The sequence below is a fragment of the Branchiostoma lanceolatum genome, chromosome 2 (assembly GCF_035083965.1).
Source record: "Branchiostoma lanceolatum isolate klBraLanc5 chromosome 2, klBraLanc5.hap2, whole genome shotgun sequence".
NCBI lineage: Eukaryota > Metazoa > Chordata > Leptocardii > Amphioxiformes > Branchiostomatidae > Branchiostoma > Branchiostoma lanceolatum.
In genome coordinates, this window is record NC_089723.1 from 38,245,568 (window position 1) to 38,266,534 (window position 20,967).

General features: G+C 40.6%; 1 protein-coding gene across 1 annotated transcript in view; it reads left to right on the forward strand.

The window, feature by feature from the left end:
• Positions 1-20,967, forward strand: part of LOC136428971 (zinc finger protein basonuclin-2-like) — a 133,543-nt gene that overhangs the window by 105,674 nt on the left and 6,902 nt on the right. The window contains exons 2-3 of the mRNA XM_066418822.1: positions 3,408-3,510; positions 18,540-18,775. Of these exons, the coding sequence (XP_066274919.1) occupies positions 3,408-3,510; positions 18,540-18,775 (339 nt within the window). The remainder of the gene's footprint in view (positions 1-3,407; positions 3,511-18,539; positions 18,776-20,967) is intronic.

Consider the following 20,967-nt stretch of genomic DNA (forward strand, 5'->3'; position numbering starts at 1 on the left):
TTCATCAACTTCATGTTGTGGAGTTCAGACTTTTTGGACGGACAGGGTGAATTTTTTCTTCTTTCTGTCCCACAAGCAAATTTCCGTCCCTGGATGGAGGGACGGGTCCTGGAGACGAGCCCCGCTCTGTCCATTCCTGAACCGGTGCCACTCATGTACATTGCCGAATTGGCCACAGCAAGAGGCTACAAAAAGACTGCCACTAAGTATTACTACATCACCCTCACACAGAAGCTTTTTCTCGAAATAGACAATGATTTATCACTGTCTGCTTATGGGACATCTCTAGCTACTACTTAGCTTCAGCTAGCTGTCCACTATCAGCCACGGGGAGTGGTGTTTTCTTGTGGCATATTGATCACTGATTAGGAGTGCTAGATGAAGAGTTATCCTGTAGTCCTATCTTCCTCCAACTCATTATCTCTCTGACAGCTGCTGCAATGGGACACCTGTACCTTATAATCTGTCGGAGTCCTTGTGCTATGCTGCCAGTCCTGTTGCAAGAAAGCCGCATCTCAAGCATGTATTAAAATACTGTAACAGTCAAACCTATACAAGTGATGACCACCTCTACAGAAGGTCTACCTAGCCATTGATATGCAGTCAAACCTGTACAAGGGACCACCTCTACCTACATAAGGACCACCTGGCCATTGATATACACTCAAACCTGTACAAGTGACCACCTCTACATCAGGACCACCTGGCCATTGATATACAGTCAAACCTGTACAAGTGACCTTTACCTAAGGATCACCTGGCTAATGTGGCCACATTTTGGTGGTCCCATTGACACAAGCATTAAGAATCCTGCATGTCTATATAGTGACCACCTGTCCATATAGACCAGATTTCATCTGTCCCCTGAGTGGCCTTATTGGGCAGGTTCCCATTCCCTTCACAAGTTCCCATGTTGTGGTGCTCTCATAACACTTTGTACTCAGTCAAGTCTGGTTGTACATGTATGTTATATCAGTTACAGTTACATGTGTATGTTGTATGTCATAACTACATGATCCTATATGATCCTGTCTATCAAACCTTAGAGCTGTCTATCTCGTCTGGGCTAAGTTGTAGCCCCTTGGCAGTGGTAATATTTTACACCAGACCTACACTTGTATGAGTACATGTGCCTTTGGATCAATGTGTTACAGGTAAGATGTCTCTAACAGGTCGTAAGCAGGCAAGTTTTTGAAAGCAATTCTATGTAAATCATAGGTGCTTGTTTGCATTAGATATTAGGTACTCTACAGCCAGACTCAAGCTCATTTGCCTACATTACCATAAGTGTCCTAAATTGATTAGGAGGGGATTCTTCCTCCAGGAAACGCACCATATGGACGGGGTGTTCACGACCGCAGTCGGGGCATTACCTGCCTGTTGTAACGCTGTCTAACACCGACAAAATTGCCTTGAAATATGCCATTTCCTTCCCAGCCACTGGCACTGATCCTAATGAGAGGAGGGTATTAGTTGCGCTGCAGTAAGAGTGGAGAGAGAGATAAGGCTGCGGCATGAAAGGACAGGCAGCAGCGGCCAGGACGCCCAGCCAGCAGAAACTGGGACAGATAACCGCAATCTCCCTCCGACCAGGCCCTGTTTATTTACTCGTCCCAGGACTCCGGCTTTCGAAACACCTGCCGTCGCGCGCGCACACGGAGTCGCAACCCTGTGCCGAACTGTTACCCAGCCGCAAATAGCAAATTTGATTATCCTCCGCCAACAGTTTACAGATAATTTGGCCTATCTCCCCGGCAGCGAAAAGACATATTGAGGGTTGTGCTGCCGTCCTGAGATAAGGTAGGGAGAGTATTAGGGCCCTGACCAGCGCGGTGATCTATGGATGCCACCAGTCCTCTGGGAAGGTCTGATCCCTGTAGGAAAGGTCACTGTTTGCACTGATAGCTTCCAGACACTACATCACCTGCATGTGGCTATTCAAACTCTCCACACGGCCCACAGTGGCGGCCCTGCATCATTCCGCCACTATAAAGCATGGCCAATTGAATCAAATCATTTGGGTATGACACAGGCGAGGACCTCGGGGAGCGACCTGACATTTTATGGTGGAGATGACATACACCCTGTCACTGCCCGGACCTGCTCGGGCGAGGGGTGAATATGGATTTGCCCCCAAATTCATTAGGTATGCTTGTCCGGGCAATAAAAGCGGACTAGCCGCTAGCACGACAGTATTCTGAGTAATGACTCAGGAGAGGGTGGTTTATGCAGGTGTTTATGTGGGTAGGCTGCCTGGTCTGTGTGCGCGTGTATGTGTCCACCGTGCATGTTTGGTGTAGGGGTTGCCTGCATGGCTGTCTCCAGTCTCACTCATTGTTTGGAAGCCCATGTTGTTAATTTTTTTTTTGTTAACTCTGCCATTTTAAGCATGTGAAAATAGATTTTCATCAATCTCATGATGTCACAAAGTTCAGATATCTTGGACGGATGTGTTAAAATTTTGTCCGTCCCAACAAGCAAATTTCTCGGTACGGGTTCTGGAGAAAGCCCAGTTTTAACAGGCCAGGGGTCACTCAGACCTGTCCAGTCGCTCCCGTATGAAAAATCTGGCCCCTTATCACACCGGGTCCTGTGAAATCAGTGTGTCACCTTCGCGTCTGCCACAGTGCCCTCTCAGGCTATACATAGTAACCATTACTGCCGGGGCTATGATGAAGTTGGTTATCGAGTGCCCACTGCATTCGGCTCATCCTCTTGCCCACGGCACTGAATACCAAAATCCGTCGCTCCGCGCAAATGGGGTTCGCGCGGCGCCACATTTCGAGGAAGGCAATTTTGTCCCAGGCGGCCGCCGTGTCATAATGTGGCATTGAATAAGTCCAATAATGCCGTGAGCTTCATATGAGTGCAGGGACCTCTGGTGTCAGGGGTGGATACTGTTGACACTGGGAGCTCCGGCTGCACATTTTATTCATCCCCTCATCACCATAGGCCGCCGACGCCTGGCTCCAGGCAGGCCAGGTGTCTCTGACACTGTCGTATTCATGCGGCCCTAAGTCTCATCCATTTGGCCGGTGCCATTTAACAGGGGATTAGAGCCGGGCTAATGGGTTGGACCCTCCAAGCTCCACCCCCAAAGTGCCGTCCCGCGCTGCTCTGAGCAATACGGATGGTCATTCCTATTGATGGCCGGCATACTGTTTGTCATGCAATGTCATGTGGAACATTCTGCAATTATGATTACCCATAACGTCACTTAACGCACAGGAACGTGGTACGCATACCCCAGATGGCTCTGGCTATCACACGCGCCGGACGGGCCAGGCTCCCATCCACGTAGCGTCCACCGTGCTGTCCGGACCGGCTCTGTTGCGTCGCGGCCTGCTCTACCCGGGTTTCTCCGGCAGCGACGCCGATCTAACTGTTGTCCCACCATGATGTTTCAGGCCATACGCTGCACGCTGCCCAACTGCAAGTGCGAGTGCTTCGCGCCGGGGAAGACCCACCTGCGCACCTGTGAGACCTGCAAGCACGGATGGGTAGCCCACGGTAACGTACACTTCTCTTCCTGTCTCTAACTCTATAAAGCCTAGTGCTGTGTCTTTAGAACAGAACGTGTGTGCCCGCCTGCTTGTACCCGCTCCCCTGCATGCTAGCTGACCCCACGGTAGATATTGCTGTACATTACCCGATGTAATAGCTGGACACTGCGTGCAATAATGTTCCGATCACGCCTCATTACCCCTTTGATCCCTTTCCATTCGATCCGTGTGAATCGCCCGAGTCTTAACCCCGTTCTGTCGCGTCCTGTCCTCGCTTCCTCTAATTGATCAAAAGTTTCTTGACGAGGCTGTGTGTAATTAATAAGGAAGGGCGGTGCAGGTACGTTAAAAAAGTAATTGCCGTCCCGGAGGTATAACAGGGCTCGTAGGTGGGACATTAATGGGGAGCAGGTAGCCCTTCCGTTTTGACCATTAAAGTCATAATAGACTTGTACAAGTTGTAGTAGGATGTGATTTTCTCGTTGAACAAGTTCAATTTTGTATAATTTCTTTTGTGTGTCATGCTATTGGTGCCTACGTTGAGACTTGAAACTTGTTAGAAGTTGCATGTACATTAGATTTCATGCAAGCCCTTTGCGCTGGGCTCCTAACACTAGTAGCAGCCTGCGCCACAGTGTTTTTTGGAGGTATTGACAGATTTTCCTTTCTCACACTAACTGACCACTGGCTCCCGTTTGTCGTCAGAAACCTTTACCAGGTGTAAACAAGGAGGCGATGTTTTACCTCAATTGTAGTCTACGGCGCAGTAAAAGTAGGCCAAGCTATAATTGATCGCCGATCAGATAGATTCAGGGCGACTCTCGGCTTACCTCATAAACTGATACACATGTAATTAGAGAAATTAAAAGCCTTGTAGCGACCATTAAGATGGTCCAATACTGTACAAAGATCTGGACATAATCCTAGCCAGTGCAGGATCCATTGATTTTTGTTTTGTTTTGGGTAGAAAAAAATTCAGTCTGGATTCAAGGTGGACTGACATAACAAATGTTAAGTGATACACTTTAATTCTAGTTACATGATTTAAAAGCTTTGTAGAAACCATTAGGCAGTCCAATACTCGACAAAAATCTGGACATACGTCATGAAACATGTAATCCCAGTGCAGGATCCACTGATTTCTTTTGTGTAGGATAGAAAAGTGCTAAAATGTATAACTATAAGGAATGTTAAGTGATACACATGTAATTAGACAATTTGAAAGCTTTGTATCAACATTAACCATTAAGATGGTTCAATACTTAAAATCTAGACTTGATCCCAGTTTAAGGTCTACCCTTTTTTCCATGTAGGGTAGAAAAATGCATGTTGGATTCCTGTTGGAAGTGGCTTGTAGTGTATATAGAAATGTTATACTTATAGAGGTACAGTCTGATACAAACAAGGTTGTGCAATAATTCTTTTTCGTGAATCAGCAAAAAGGGCAAGTTTCTGCAGAAGAAATCTGCTGCGAAGTCACCAACAAAGCTGACATATCTGGGAGCAAAATGATAAACGTTAAGTGTACAATGATTGCAATGTTTTACTCATTGCCAATCCATTATTTTTCTGATCAGTCCTAGAAGTGCATCAGAGCGCACACAAATCAGCTTTTGATTCGTCCCAAGTGTGTTCTTTCTATAATCTGTTGTAGCGGATTTGATCTAAGCAAACGAGCCTTTCTAACAACGAAAATCTTACCATTGAAGTTTTGCAATTAATTTTGATGTTCTGTCAAATAAGAGCTACAAATTTTGTCATGCTTTCAGCTTTTAAAAGATATATTTTGTTTTATTGCTTTGAAATTTGTTTACTTGCTTGTTTCTTTGTCGTAACTTCATGTAAATAAGTGTCCCCAACAGAAGATTTTTTGAGAGCCGAAATATAAACAATGTTCATGAAAAGGTTGACAGATTTCGAGGTGAGCTACATTTGCTTGTGTTGAAGGAAAGTATCAAACATCATCATGGAATGTACCAACGCAGATGTGCTTTCATGCTGACATTCCAATGATGCTAAAGAAGAGTGATGGATGTCAATCGAAATGTCAGGACGTAATCGTGTATATTATCCAGTTGTAGAGACTGAATTGTCCTTTAATGTTATTTACCTGGATGCCTGACTTTCATCAACATAGGAATATGCTAGATTAGATTGTTTGTTGCTTTGTTTTGGTCTGACCATTGTACTTGTGCATTGTAAACACATACCGAAATATGACTTTTACCTCACGTAATGCTGATTGGTCTTTTGCTCTTCTAGACCTGAGTGTAAACAACTGTTTAAAACTGGATCATTTATGACATGAATCAGGGCTCGAAATACAATTATGAAACTTGCAATTTGCAAGCAATTTTCAAGATTTGCAAGTGAAAATGATAATATGAACTTGCAATTTTGCAAATTGAAAATACTGGTGGATTGTGTAAGCACATACCCAGTTGCAAAATAGTGACAGTGACTGTTGCTAGAGGAGAAATCAGCCTCTGACTACTAAACAATAAAGGCTACATTTAATTTAGTAAATCTCTATTTAGATGTTTAATCTTCTAATAATGCTATAAAATTAAAGTTGCTATGTTAGGCTGAAGTGTGTACATTTCGTATGTACAACGAAAGCAGTGGGAAGTTAAACAAGATCTGTACTGTATGTTGATACCGACTATGATATGATAAGTTAACTTTTCAAATTGCATGTTAAATTTTTGCCAACTTTTGCAAGTAACCCCAAAAAAGTATTTCGAACCCTACATAAATGAATACTTCTTTGCAGTAAACCAAATAGAGAATTGCAAAATACCAGTTTATTATGACAGTCTTTCCTATATGTTCTTACTTGACAATCAGTATGTTTAACCTTCTAAGGACAATGATTTTAAACAGCAGTAATGATAAAATATGATATAATAAACCAGGCTACGAGACTATGCATTAACCTCCTTCAAGCTTGATAGATTTTTAGAATAGAATTTGTCTTCACTATAGGGCTAGGCAAGTGGAAGGAAGTTAAGACTAGAGGTATTTATGAACAGTACTACCGGTATATACATAAATTTTAGTTTTGATATCGTCCAGCTTTGTTTAACAATATGTACAAACCTTCAACAATATGGATAAACCTACATGTATAGACAATAGTATAACAATATGGGAAACTTTGCAACAATATGGACAAGCCTATAACAAAATGGACAAACCTATAACAATATGGACAAGCCTTTAACAATATGGACAAGCCTATAGCAATATGGCCAAACCTATAACAATATGGACAAGCCAATAACAATATGGACAAACCTATAACAATATGGACAAATCTATAACAATATGGACAAATCTATAACAAAATGGACAAACCTATAAAAATATGGACAAGCCTATAACAATATGGACAAGCCTATAACAATATGGACAAACCTATAACAATATGGACAAACCTATAACAAAATGGACAAACCTATAAAAATATGGACAAGCCTTTAACGATATGGACAAGCCTATAACAATATGGACAAACCTATAACAATATGGACAAACCTATAACAAAATGGACAAACCTATAAAAATATGGACAAGCCTTTAACGATATGGACAAAGCTATAACAATATGGACAAACCTATAACAATATGGACAAACCTATAACAATATGGACAAACCTGTAACAATATGGACAAACCTATAGTATAACAATTTGGACCAGCCTATAACAATATGGACAAACCTTTAACAATTGAATATGGCCAAACCTATAACAATATGGACAAGCCAATAACAATATGGACAAACCTATAACAATATGGACAAATCTATAACAATATGGACAAATCTATAACAAAATGGACAAACCTATAAAAATATGGACAAGCCTATAACAATATGGACAAGCCTTTAACAATATGGACAAGCCTATAACAATATGGACAAACCTATAACAATATGGACAAGCCTATAACAAAATGGACAAACCTATAAAAATATGGACAAGCCTATAACAATATGGACAAGCCTATAACAATATGGACAAACCTATAACAATATGGACAAACCTAAATATAACAACATGGACAAGCCTATAACAATATGGACAAGCCTATAACAGTATGGACAAAGCTATAACAATATGGACAAACCTATAACAATATGGACAAACCTATAACAGTATGGACAAACCAATAACAGTATGGACAAACCTATAACAGTATGGACAAACCTGTAACAATATGGACAAACCTATAGTATAACAATTTGGACCAGCCTACATGTATAACAGTATGGACAAAGCTATAACAATATGGACAAACCTATAACAATATGGACAAACCTATAACAATATGGACAAACCTATAACAATATGGACAAACCTATAACAATATGGACAAGCCTGTAACAATATGGACAAATCTATAACAATATGGAAAATTTTCCAACAATATAGACAAACCTTCAAACAATATTGATAAACCTTTATTGTACTCTCTAGTACTAGCATGCATGTGCTAATATTATGATATGCCCTGAAGTTTTGTCCATATTGTTGATTGTGTCCATCTTGATATTACTCTTTGCTTATGTTCTCTCTCATGTAAGACTTGTTAGGTTTCATCTTCGACTGGTACTCTCACAAAGGCAGTGATCGCCGGTAATGTAATAGTCTATAAATCCTAAGAACTCCTGTCCTGTCTATTACCACCGGGTTTAGCCACTATTTCCTCCCAGAGGCGCAGCACACTGCGGTACATTACCGCCGATTAGGGGTAGTTAGAGATACGTTTACGGCTGCTCTCTGTAGTTGTGGATTTCGCACCGTTAACGTGTTGGACACCCATCGCCATGATTGGACTGGTGCTTAACAATTACATCGTTAGCCTGGCAAGTTATCACCAAACGGTAATGGGGGAGGAAGAGTTGCTTCGTAGATAGAGTTCTTTTTCAATTTGAGATCTCTTCTGATAAAGGGGACAAAGCCCTGATGTGTCAAACATGTCTATTCGTTACCGACACTCTTAAAATCAAGATGTGGCCAGAGGTGGCATGCACACGCAATTAAGCTGAGCCTTGGATACAAAATGTGCACCTTTGCTAGTTTGCTGTACGACAAGTGCCCAGATGAGTGGATAGAAGGAAAGTTCTTAAGCAGAATGGCTTTTAAATGACTAGTTTTTTCCTGCAAAATGAGACGACTTAAACGGCGCATTAAGGCCAATCCAACCCACTTAAAAACCAAGCACCATTCTTCCCAGTCTGTATGTTATAGTGGCTCTTTTCCTGATAACAGGAGTAGTTATGAAACAAAGTTGTAACTGCTTGAATAAGTACGATCAAAACTGCCCAAGAAGAACACTAAGGGAGAGAAGCCTACAATGCCTTAACTTAAAGAAGTACATCATAAATTGTCTTAACCTCATTAATATATCTATTCTATTCAGAGGTTTGGTATAAAACCTGGTTTCCCAGTCCTATCTTAAGTCACTGACGAAAGACACCGGATGCTGTCTGAAACGTCTGACTGTTTCAAAATTTTATCCGGTTGCTTGAGTAACTATTTTTGGCGTAAATTTTTATGTATTTGCATGACTATACTGGACCTGAACTTTAGTTTTTCAATTAAAAAGAATGTATTGAGACGTGCATCCACCCAGGATGCTTGCTGCAATGACTCCTGAAATTAACTGAACTTTTTGGGAACAGGACTTTTGTGTGCCTAAACCTAGAAGATTTAGGTAGCCAGAAAACATTTTTGTTGCATAACATGAAATAAAAGTAGAGCAGAAGCAGTGTCAGCAAAACCCTGTTACAAACCTTACTGCCTCTCTTCAGAACTTCAATCTAATATAACAAATATTTCAAAGCAGGACATGTCAAAGCAGGACACTTTTATATACCTAATGTCATGTAAGAACGGACATATAATAGACAAAGTATGTAGTCATATCTCCAAATGTTTCAGAAAGAGAGAAGAAACTAATAGGTGATCATCATTTAGTTAAGCAATTGCCCACAGTTTGCATGTTTTTTGAGTTTTTAATGTTAGTGTAGCATTTAATCAACTTATGTTTTGCATTATGTTTCTTACAGGCCACATGTGGTCTTCTGAGCATTTAGCCCTTCTGGGCAGGAATATACAATAAAGACTATTATATTAGTTTTTTCACACTCAAATGTAAGAGTATGCTGAATACAAGTGTGCAATTCATGCATTTTGGGTGCACAGAAAAGTGCACATGCACCCAGTATTTCAAGCCTGCGGCTAGACCATTGCAGAAAGTGTGCCACAGTATCCAGGAGCTTGTTGCTGGTTTTAGCTTGTTCTGCTGCTCTGTTTCTGTCAATGTTGTTTTAGAAGCAGTAAATATTTAGAAGTTGTTGAGACACCAGCTGCTCTAAGGTAACAAGTGGCGGACAGTAGCAGGGCTGTATTAGCAGGGGCTGTGTGTCAAACAAACCAGGCTTCAGCTGACATTAAAAAAGAACATTGTTCAACCCAAATTAAGATGATTTTAGATATGATATACTGTCAAACCTGCCCAACACGACTACTCGGGACTGAGAAAATCTGGTGGTTACTATAGTGTAGACAGGATGTGTCAATGGGAAAAAGCATCTAAGGGACCACCAAAAAGTTTGATACAATTATGTATATAGAGGTTGTCACAGGTTTGACAGTACATTTTTGTATTATAAAATGTTTCGCAAAAGTGATAAACAGCTAAAAAGAAGCAGTCTCCAAACTAGTTGTCCCGAAGACAGCTGTAATGCTATGGTACCCAGTAATGCATTGAATCTTCAGGAAGTCTGGTTTTCCCCACTGACTTTGCACTTGTAAGTATAATTTATATGCATGGTAAAATCATCTTGCTAAGGGCATTGGGCAACAACTAAAAGCATTGTGGTGTGTTCGATCCTTTGCTAACTGTTCCATTTTGGAAAGCTTTATAGAAGTATAAGACAAAAAGTGAATATGAAAATTGGGGCTCAATCCTATGCAAGAAGTTGTCAACAATTATCTGGTTGAAAGTTACCAAATGAGTATAAGAGGTTGGAAAAGCAAGTGCATCTATTTTAATGAGTCCAGCATTTAAATGAGAAGGATTTGCCTGTCATCGACAATTTTACAGTGCACTACAGATTCAGTAGGACATTCTTCTCATTTTAAAAGGTTTTTCAAAAGTATACAGAAAGTGAAGATTGAATATGAAAATTGAGGCCCAACCCTATGACTTTGATGTCAACAATTACATGTATCAATTAACAATTTAAAAGTTACCAAATGAGTATAAGAGGTTGAAAAAGTAGATGCATCTATTTTAATGAGTCCAGCATTTAAATGAGAAGGGTTGGTCTCTCATCGACAATTTTACAGTGCACTATAGATAGGACCTCGGGCTGTAATTGTCTGGTGTGGGACGGTGATCTCTCAGCCAGACATCTCACCTCCTTATTTGTGTAAATATTGATAACGCTGCTGATCAATCTCTGCCCCTATCTATCCGCCTTTCAATCAGCTCCGCTCGTCGGGGGAAGAGCGGGGATCCCCCGAGCACTTCATGAATTATTTGTACCAAATTAAATAATGATTTTCCAACTAAGTAAGACACAGCACAACTGGTCGGAATGCAGATGACCGCCACGTTTTAGGGGACACTGTAATCGCGTTAACTCTCTGTCCCTTGCCACGGAAAAATAAGAACACTGCGGCCAGTTTCCTTTCGAAGCCCTGATGCTCTTATCTTTCTTGAAAGTTATGCACATGTTTCAAATGCAAATGCTGTTGAAAATTGAGATTTCTTTTGTTAAGTCATCTTTAAAGACAAGCATATTGCAAAACTGCCCAAGAAGACCACTCGGGTAACAGATAAAATCTGGTCTATGTCATTGTGGACAGGTGGTCACTATAGGCAGGATTCTTTATGCTTGTTCAGTTCAAAGTTTTTGGATACAGTGAATACTCTTTAAGGAAAGGTAAAATCGTGGATAAACCATGACATTGTAGTAATAGACAGGACATTAGGTCAATTAGGCCTTATGAACCATTGGTACTGTGCTGCATTTGCAAGAGCTAGTACCAAATATGAAACTCATTAGGTCTACTCTTTTCTAAAGTTCCATTCAGTTGAGTTTCCATAGTCTTTGTATGACAGTTAGATATAAGAAGTTCCCTGACACAACACTGACCCAATTTTGTAATGATTTTCTGTTGTAGATCTGTTCTACATAATAGAACAGAAAACACTTATATATCAAGAAGAGTGTGCTTGGCTTAAAACACCAGCCATAGGAAAGCCGTATTGCACTACAAGTACAACCTACTTGAAAAAAAACATGCTTCACTTCAATTGAGGATAACAAAAAAAGCAGAAGAAGCAGAAATCATGTTCTGCAAGTCTGTTTGCCACCTGTAGAGCCCATTCTAGCGCATGGTAGTCCTGCTATTGAGCCAGTCCCCATTCTTCCATGCCTGCAGGACATGTTTTCCCAAGCCCGCATTGGGAGCACCTACAGGTCAATGTCACAATAGTGCTGGCAGCCACCATGTTCAAGGGTGCCCTCCCCTGGGTAGGGGTTACACTCCCCTGGGTGGGGGTTAGACTCCTAGGGCAAGTGTGCTTCAGCAAGTTCTCCCAGGTCCCAGTCTGTTCCACGCTAATCAGAGCAATAATTGACGGTTCTGTGAGTGAAGAGACCACGACTTGTCACCATTGCCGCAGGTAAAGTCTGCCAATCTCTCCTTGTTAGAAGGAGAAACACATGTTTTATAGGGTCTGATTGAGCCAGGTCTCCGGTTGCTGCTTAGCCGTTAAGTGGCTGTAATAATTTCCAATCCGCAGCTCATTAAATGTCCCCTGTGGTCTCCCATGCTGTTCAAGGTTAATAATCTGAATGGTTCAAGTACAACAAAGGTTTAAAACACATTCATCATGATCAGTGCATGATCAAAACTATGCCACGTATTTTGTAATCCTTCTTTTGAAATGCAGATTGTTTTTAAGTGGGCTATGAAGGTCAAGAGCGGGGAAGGACGGAGGTTAAAGTCACAGGTGCCTGCGGGGAAAAGTGCCTCTGATTTCCCATGCCACTGTGCACACAGCAGCCATCTAATTACCCCGGATACAGGACTGTTTCCAGGGCCTGCACAGGCCAGCTCCTCGGCTCTTGGACCAACATGCCCCCGAGGAAACTTTACCACAGGCCCCCCCTGAGTTAGACCCTGGGCCAGACTGTTTCCAGGACCTACACTGTACACAGTCCAGCTCCTCAGCTCTAGGGCCAACATGCCCCCTGCGTTAGAAAGAAAAATTTTGGGGTTTGCATAGGTATCTGTGTGTAGCCAAGAGCTCTTCTTATATAATCTTGCCAGACTGTTTCTCAGGGTCTAACTACCTGAGGGGTGTCTGTGGTAGAATTTCCTTGGGGTCATGTTGGTCCTGGAGCCAAGGAGTTGGCTGTGTTTGCCCTGGGAACAGTCTGACTCAGGGAGAGCTGTGGGAAAATTTCCTTGGGGGCATGTTGGTCCTGTCGCCAAGGAGGTAGCCTGTGTAGGCCCTGGAAACAGTCTAACTCAGGGAGGGCTGTGGGAAAATTTCCTTGGGCGCATGTTGGTCCTGTCGCCAAGGAGGTAGCCTGTGTAGGCCCTGGGAACATCCTGCCATCTAATCATCATGCAGTGTGTGGAAAAGTGCTGTTTGTGTGCGGCGGGTTCTGTGGTGCTCCCCACAGCTCCCACCGCAGGCAGGGGGCCGCGTCTGCAGTCTCCAAACCAAACACTGCCAACCTTAGGTCTGCCTCGGGTTGCCGGCTCTGAAAGGCCCGGGTCAACGCTTTGTGGTGGGACGCGTGCGTTATACAAATTCCATCTGTCCCAGCAAGCTGAGCCGAATAGGACCCCGTCTGCTTGTGATGGGTGCTTTTGAGCATGTTTGAGTACAGGAATTGGCTAGGATTGTCCATTTTTTAAACATTCATAAAAAAGATAGATATGCAAATAAGAAATATTTGAAATTTAAGTCACTTATAGGTCAAATAGATAGAATTTAAGTTAACATTTAGAAAATAAATGGGACAGGAAAAGTAAGGTATAAACCAGTAGCATGTTTCAATACTTATTCTGTACTTATTGTGATTTATAATAAACAAATGAACTGGCAGCTGGTTTATTATATTCAGGATTTATCACTTTTATCAGGGCTGTTTTGAGACTCAATTTGATAATGTAGCAAATTGTTTTACCAGAATGGAAAGAAAATAGACCAGTATCATGTCCCAATTTTTATTTCTGATGAACACACTTACTGGCTGGTGGTCTATAATTATACTATATTAGGGTGCTTCTCTTCTGTCAGGGCAGTTTTTAGACTCAATTTGATGATGTAGCAAATTATTTTACCAGAGTCAGAACACTGTGTGTATAAAGAAGACATGTAGCTTGCAACATGCCATGATAACTCCCAGTCTGATCTCCAACAAAAGACGTGTCTGTGGTTTGTGTTGCATCCCCTGTACTTTTATTTCTAAAGACCCAAATGACACTACATGTACATGTACAACCATCACATAAGCCATGCAGAAGGTCCTGTGCAGTTGTTTGGGTTTCCTTCCTGCCCTACCCTGGGAACTTGACCTTAGCCTTGCCCAGGAAAGAGTGCTCACTGCTGATAAACTCACAGGGGGCTATTTCAGCTCTCTGGCAATGTGGTGAACAATATCCAATGTACAAACCTTTCTTGCACATTCTTGCCACACTGGGCTAAGTATATGTTTGTTTGTTTGTTTGCTTGTTTGTTGATTGGTTTATTGGTAAAACGACTCCATTAGTGAGTACACAAGTGTACTGCACTACTCTTCCTGGAGACACATAACATACAGATTACATTGGAACACATACACAATTAACATAACATTACATAATATATACATATTTACATGAATTTCAATTTGCTACCAGTTCATAATGTTTGTGTCCATTTTTAGTCTGTCTTTGATGTGTATTTTGAATGTGGATGGTACAGATGTTCTGATATGATATGGAAGAGTGTTGTATGATTTTGAGCACCGGTAGAGAAAAGACTTTTGAGACCCTTGTAGTGCCTAGTGGTACATTGGGGAGTAAGTTTCCTTGCTGTTTCAGTAGCAGGGTACATGTTTACAGGGAGGGGTTGCTAGCTCTTCCCCTTTAATGCTCGAGGCACCTCCTCGGACACAGACCCCCAGTCGAGCTATTGGGACATCCCTACTGGGCTAAGTACAGGTCACAACAAAATGTGTTCAAAGTTAATAGATGCAAGCCATGAACACTAGCTAACACTAGTCAAATTCAATTTCTCGCTTATTGATAGTAGTAGAAAAAATGAACAGATATGTTTTGCAATCTAAAGTTTGTCTATCTGCATTAGAAATATGAATTTCTCTTCAGTTTAAGTGGGTAAAATTAAGGGAAATACGGTTTATACAAGACCACATGTAGATAGTGTATTTCTCTCTTTGCTATATCTATATAACCTAGATCAGATTCTACATTCTATTACAAAATGGCATTTGTCCTCTATTCTATTAAACAGGCTCTAGTTCTAAGTGTCAGTTTTCTGTTTTGTATTCCATCAGAAAGACAAGAGAAAAAAGAAAGTACAATGTACGTGGCAAACAGCAATGCATTATGACACACTGACTTTAATACAATAATAATAATAGTCTTTATTGCATATTCCTACCCAGATGGCCTAAATGCACAAATGACCAAATGTGGTCTATAAGAAGCAAAATGTAAAACATGAGTTGATAAAATGCTACATTCTAACATTGAAAACTAAAAAACATATCTATTGTTAAACTAATGTTGATCACCTAATAGTTTCTTCTCTCTTTTTGAAACACTTGAAAACATAACTACATACTTTGTCCATTTATATTGTTTGTTCTTACTTGACATGAGGTATATGAAAGTGTCCTGCTTTGACATTTTTGTACATTTATTGTGTAATTCTATTGTCTAAAACAGTGATTGGCACTCATCTTCATACAAGGAACCAGTCGAGTCAAAAGTGTGTCTTATTTTCAACATATACGAGTGGTAACAGAATTCGCATGTTCTATCATTTAGAGAGGTACGGTTGTGCCTGCCAGATTCTATGTCTTTATGATATAGCTAATAGAGCTCAGTGTGAGCGTGACTCTACTAAAATATTGAATCAAAGTGACCAGGTTAAAAGATTGTTCAATTGGCCTGTTTAGCTGGGATACGATTGTATTGAATCTGTCTCGTTCTATTTGTAGGTTTATACAGACAGGGAATCACATTCGTGGTACCGTTTTGATGTTGTAAAATTTTCAAGCAGGCTGCAACAGAATCAAATGCTGGCAAGGATCTAAGGCAGCCTTTTTTGTAACACTAACAAGATGGCTGAAATTTGCTGGACGCATGCATGACTATCTCTACTGCCTAGAATGCCTTTAGTTTGCAATCTTGTGACGATCGTACAATATTTGTATTGTACGATACCAGTCCTTAAGTAATGTCAGAAAGTCTTTTTAGTGATTACAGAACAGGGCTCGAAATACTTTTTATTGGTTACTTGCAAAATTGCAAGTTGGCAAAAATTTTACTTGCAATTTAGAAAATTAACTTGCAATATTATAGTCAGTATGTAACTACTTTTGCTGTACATACATACTCAGCATGACATAGCAACTTTTATAGCATTATTAGAAGATTAAACATCTATATAGAGATTTACTTATGTAGCCTTTATTGTTTAGTAGTTAGCACTTACGATTTTGCTTTGCAGTGCTTACACGAATCGGTCCACCCGTATTTTCAACTTGCAAAATTGCAAAAGTCCATATTATTTTTACTTGCAAATCTTGAAAATTGCTTAATTGTATTTCAAATCCTGCAGAAGGACTACATTTTAAATTTGTAATGTCTTGTTTTGGATTATGAAGATAGAAGATTGATACTACAGTAATGTTGTTTTTTGTTGTGAAATAAATAAATAAACATCTGTCTAGTGATGGACTGCAAGCACCACAATCATGTACAAATGTACATGTACTTCCCAGTGGTCATCCTACAACATTTCATTAGTACTGTCCAGCCGAGAGCAAGGTCTGAATTTCCAATCTGCGCGGATTTAATCCTGCGGCCGCTAGTTGTGAGGTAATAAAGGCCCACCTTTGCCCCTGAGCTCTAGGTGGACACCCTATTTCGGACCATATGTGTCCCCTGGTGTACATACTAATGGTCAGACCCGGAAATGGCGATCTGCTGTCATAAAATGTTCAAAGCCATTATTCAGACCCCCTACAAAGCCCGAGAGTGGACATGCAGTGGGCACAAAATGGAGATGCAGACAAAGGGAAAATTTGAAGGTGAAGGAGGCTGGGGTTTTCATGTAGCTGTGAAGACATGCATCAAAGTTTCTACATGTAGTTCAATTTGTTTTTTCCTAGAACTATCGTACACCAAAATTCGGAGATTTACTTCCGGACATTTCGAGTGACATCCATCACTCTTCTTTAGCGTCTCTCGAATGCTAAAGAAGAGGGGATGTCACTCGAAGCGTCTGGAAATGTGCAAAGGTTACATTTGACAGGTTGTTCAAAAGATCAAATCAACAGAGTAGAGTAGAACTTGTTGCCACATAGCGCAGTAGAGACATTCTCACTAGATTTCTTTACAAGACTACCGCTAGATAGATGTGCAAAGTTATTTGTGACAGGTGCAAATATAGCTATTCTCTTGTCCTCCAATACCTCTAGTTTACTGAAAGATTTTGTCATCAGTCTGCCTTTGCCTTTCTTGCAAAGTGTGCCAAAGTATAACAGTAGGAATGGTTAAAAGCAATCTGTACTGGCAGTGGGGCACCTTTTTTGGTGGGTGTTTAAACAAAAGGTGTTTGCTATTTTAGCCCTACATGTATGTCTGCATGATCATATTGATAAGATTATCTTGATATGTATTCTGGAAATTGATGTATTGCCACACATCCAAACTGTTTTGTGCTGTATATGGTATCACTATCATGACTTGTGTATATGTTGCTTGCTTGTTTGCTTGTTTGTTCGTTCGTCATAGCTCTTTTAGAAGTGCAAAGCTTGCAAATGTACGCCGCACCCCTGTTGCTTTTGTTGCATCTTTTCATCATACTGTATTATACCAAAGGCAAATTGTGTCTATGGTATTTACATTTTGTTTAACAGTATTCGTGTGCATGTAGTTAGTTGTAGCCATTCCTTTGAGTCCATTCTTCACCACAATCAAGATTTCTGTTCCCTTTTGTGATGAGACGTTTCTTCATCAGAAAGTACAGATGTGAGATGGTTCTATAGCACGATTAGCAAACAGCATGGAATTTTTACCATAACAAAGACGATAAGATCCTTTTAGTAGGGCTTGTTTCCGCCAGGGTCGCTTACACTGTTGATGTTGGCGGCGACCATCCCGTCATCAACAGCACTCAGAAAAGTCCAAATATTCCGCCAGCCAAGAAAACGAACCGCTGTCTTCTCTCACAAGGCTCAGGGCTCGAAATTCATTTTTGGGAATAGATGCACTGGTGCAACTAACCTAAACATTTAGGTGCACAGAAAGAATTTTGTGAGCACAACATAGATAAAGTAAAATGTCAGTAAAATATATTTACAAAACTTACTGCCTCTCTAATGAATTTCAATCTGAAATTCTATGGCTAACGTCAAAGTAATACATCAAACTTTAGTATAACAAAGGTTATATTGCTTGGTTTGATACTTAAATTTCAGGAATATTCCGTGTACTAGTGTATAGTAGTACCTCTACAAAAATATCTAGGTGCGCAGCTCCAATTTTGGGTGCACAAAGGTGTGCATGCACCCGGTATTTCGAGCCCTGCAAGACTGGAACCCTAACCTGGTGGGAACGCTCGACAGTCTGCATGTTTAGTCATCACTCTTGGTCTGCATGACGACCAAAGCGTTCATTTTCCGTTTTCTCCTCCTCCCTTCACCACCTCCACACCATCCTCATCTAACTCGAGAACTGAGACTTGAACCTTTCGAACTCTCAGCTCTGGACAAGCTCAGCACACGCCACCTCTATACCTCAACGCAACCGGAAATCGTGCAATCCAACGTCGTGTTCGACATCGCCAGCCTGGTACTGTACGGGACACAGGCCACGCCCATCCGGCTGAAGATTCTGCTGGACCGACTCTTCAGCGTGCTGAAGCAAGAGGAGGTGATGCAGATCCTCCATGGCCTGGGCTGGACGTATGAGGACTACGTCAGGGGGTACATACTACAGGTAGGAGATATGGGCTTCTCTTAAGGTATTGTCTAAGGGTGGCTGAGGAATTTTGGGATGTTTTTGAAAAAAACCCTTTCTTAAGCTTTACAAACCTTCCTCAACCTTAATTTTTTTTCAGGTAGTACCTTACTACAGCAAGGTGATAATTTATGCAAGTAAGTATGATGTCATGATTACGTCATCAAGATTTATAAGGCCACGCCCCTTTTTTAGAAAAACGCTCTCCTTGGCTTGTGCTTCGAGGTTCATCATTATAACTTTGCAGGAATTTACATGATAGTAATACTTGAAGAATGACGCGTGTCAATTTGCATAAATTATCACCTTGCTATAAGGTACTACCTGAAAAAAAAATTAAGGTTGAGGAAGGTTTATAAAGCTTAAGAAAGGGTTTTTTCAAAAACATCCCAAAATTCCTCAGCCACCCTTAGACAATACCTTAACTATGATATACAATGTACATGTACATGTTCACCTTGCATACTAGGAACAGGGCACGAAATACTGTGAATTTGTTTATGTTTGCAGGGATTTGATTTCCTGGGAAAAGGGGAAAAGGAGATTTTCGCTGTGTTTTTTATTTGTGTTTGAAATGATTCTGAATGACACTTAGGAGACAGTTTTCCTAACCTATATAGCTGTAAGTATAAAAATGTCCAAGATGGTTTTATTTTTCCCGTGACCTGTCTACCATGAACTTATGACACTGTCAATATGTGTTTCCACTTTATTACAACTGTATACAAAATTGTGAAACACCCCAAACACCTCATTTCCTCTCCTACTGCAAAATAAAGTCCCTGCGAATACACTGTAATTTACAGTGTATGATTGTGCACCTACATGCAGATGCACCTTGTACATGTATACAAGGGACATGGCATGAAATACACTGTACGTTCTTTCTATCTCTCCCGAACTTCCATGTTTTTTTACGTTTTCAGCTACAATTTTGATTTTTCCAAGCTGCAGGTTTTGTTATTTTTTTTGTAGTGACCTCTCCACAGTGTTTGTTCCATTGTATAAGGCCACACCAATTTAATTTCTTGGTTAACGGATTTTTTTTACTTTTAGCAAAAAAACAAATCATGAAAACAGAAGGCTGGGGTGAGACTTGCACCTGACCCTGTTCACACCCTGAAACTGTGTACACCAAAGTACAGACTTTCCTCTGAGATTCTGTTTTCATGTTGTATTTGGAATTTAGCATTTTTTCAAGAAAGAAAGAAATTAAATTGGTGTGGCCTTACTACTGTACTATACAAAATGTAGATAGTTCCAACCGAAAACTTAAAACACAGCGAAAACTTCCCTTCCCCCTATCACAAAATTAAGTCCTAGCAAAGATATCTGAATTTACTGTATGACAAACTGTGTATTCATTATTTTATTTTTGCGGAGACTTAATGGCCATGTATAGAACTTAATTAGCGACAGGCCATGAATATGGTTTCGTTCTGTTACTTCCAAAATCATTAGCTTTTAATCTTCTTAGCTAGGATTTTACCTACAAGTTTCAGGAAGGTATTTTATGCCCTGAATGCAGATATCTTCATAATCTCACTCTAATGATAAACCTGACAGGTACAGTCTGTGTGATTGTGCTTGAATCTCCTTTTTATCATTGGCGACAGGAGAAAAAGCAAAAATATTTCTTTATTTCAATGTTTCCTATAAGGCAAAGAATGATGGTGTTGGATATAGGAGATTCTTTTTACACAACCAGGTAATCTCACCTGCTGACGTTTTGGTGTCTGTCAGACACCTTCTTCAGAGCTTCTGACTGGAGTACTGCTTCTCACCGCTATAAGTAGCCGATGTAGGTGGCGCTTTTGCAGCGAGAACGTAATCCCAAATATGGCTGAGCTTGTATCCCCCCTCGTGAGATTACCTGGTTGTGTAAAAAGAATCTCCTATATCCTATATTCTACCAACCTGATGAAATTATTTTCGGAAGGAATGATGGTGTTGTTTCTGATCATACACAATTGCTGGCAAAAATATCTTCTGTTGACTGACGGATTTAAATGTACTACTACTGTGTTCTGACTGGTTTTTTTTTAAAGCTTAGGTTAGAAAATTATGAAACAAAGCTACTTGTCAACGAATTCATCATTTTTGTGTGTGTTCGTTTAGCAAGGCAAGGTTCTGGAGCAGTGGGTCATCGCCAGCAGTTGACTTCATTCATA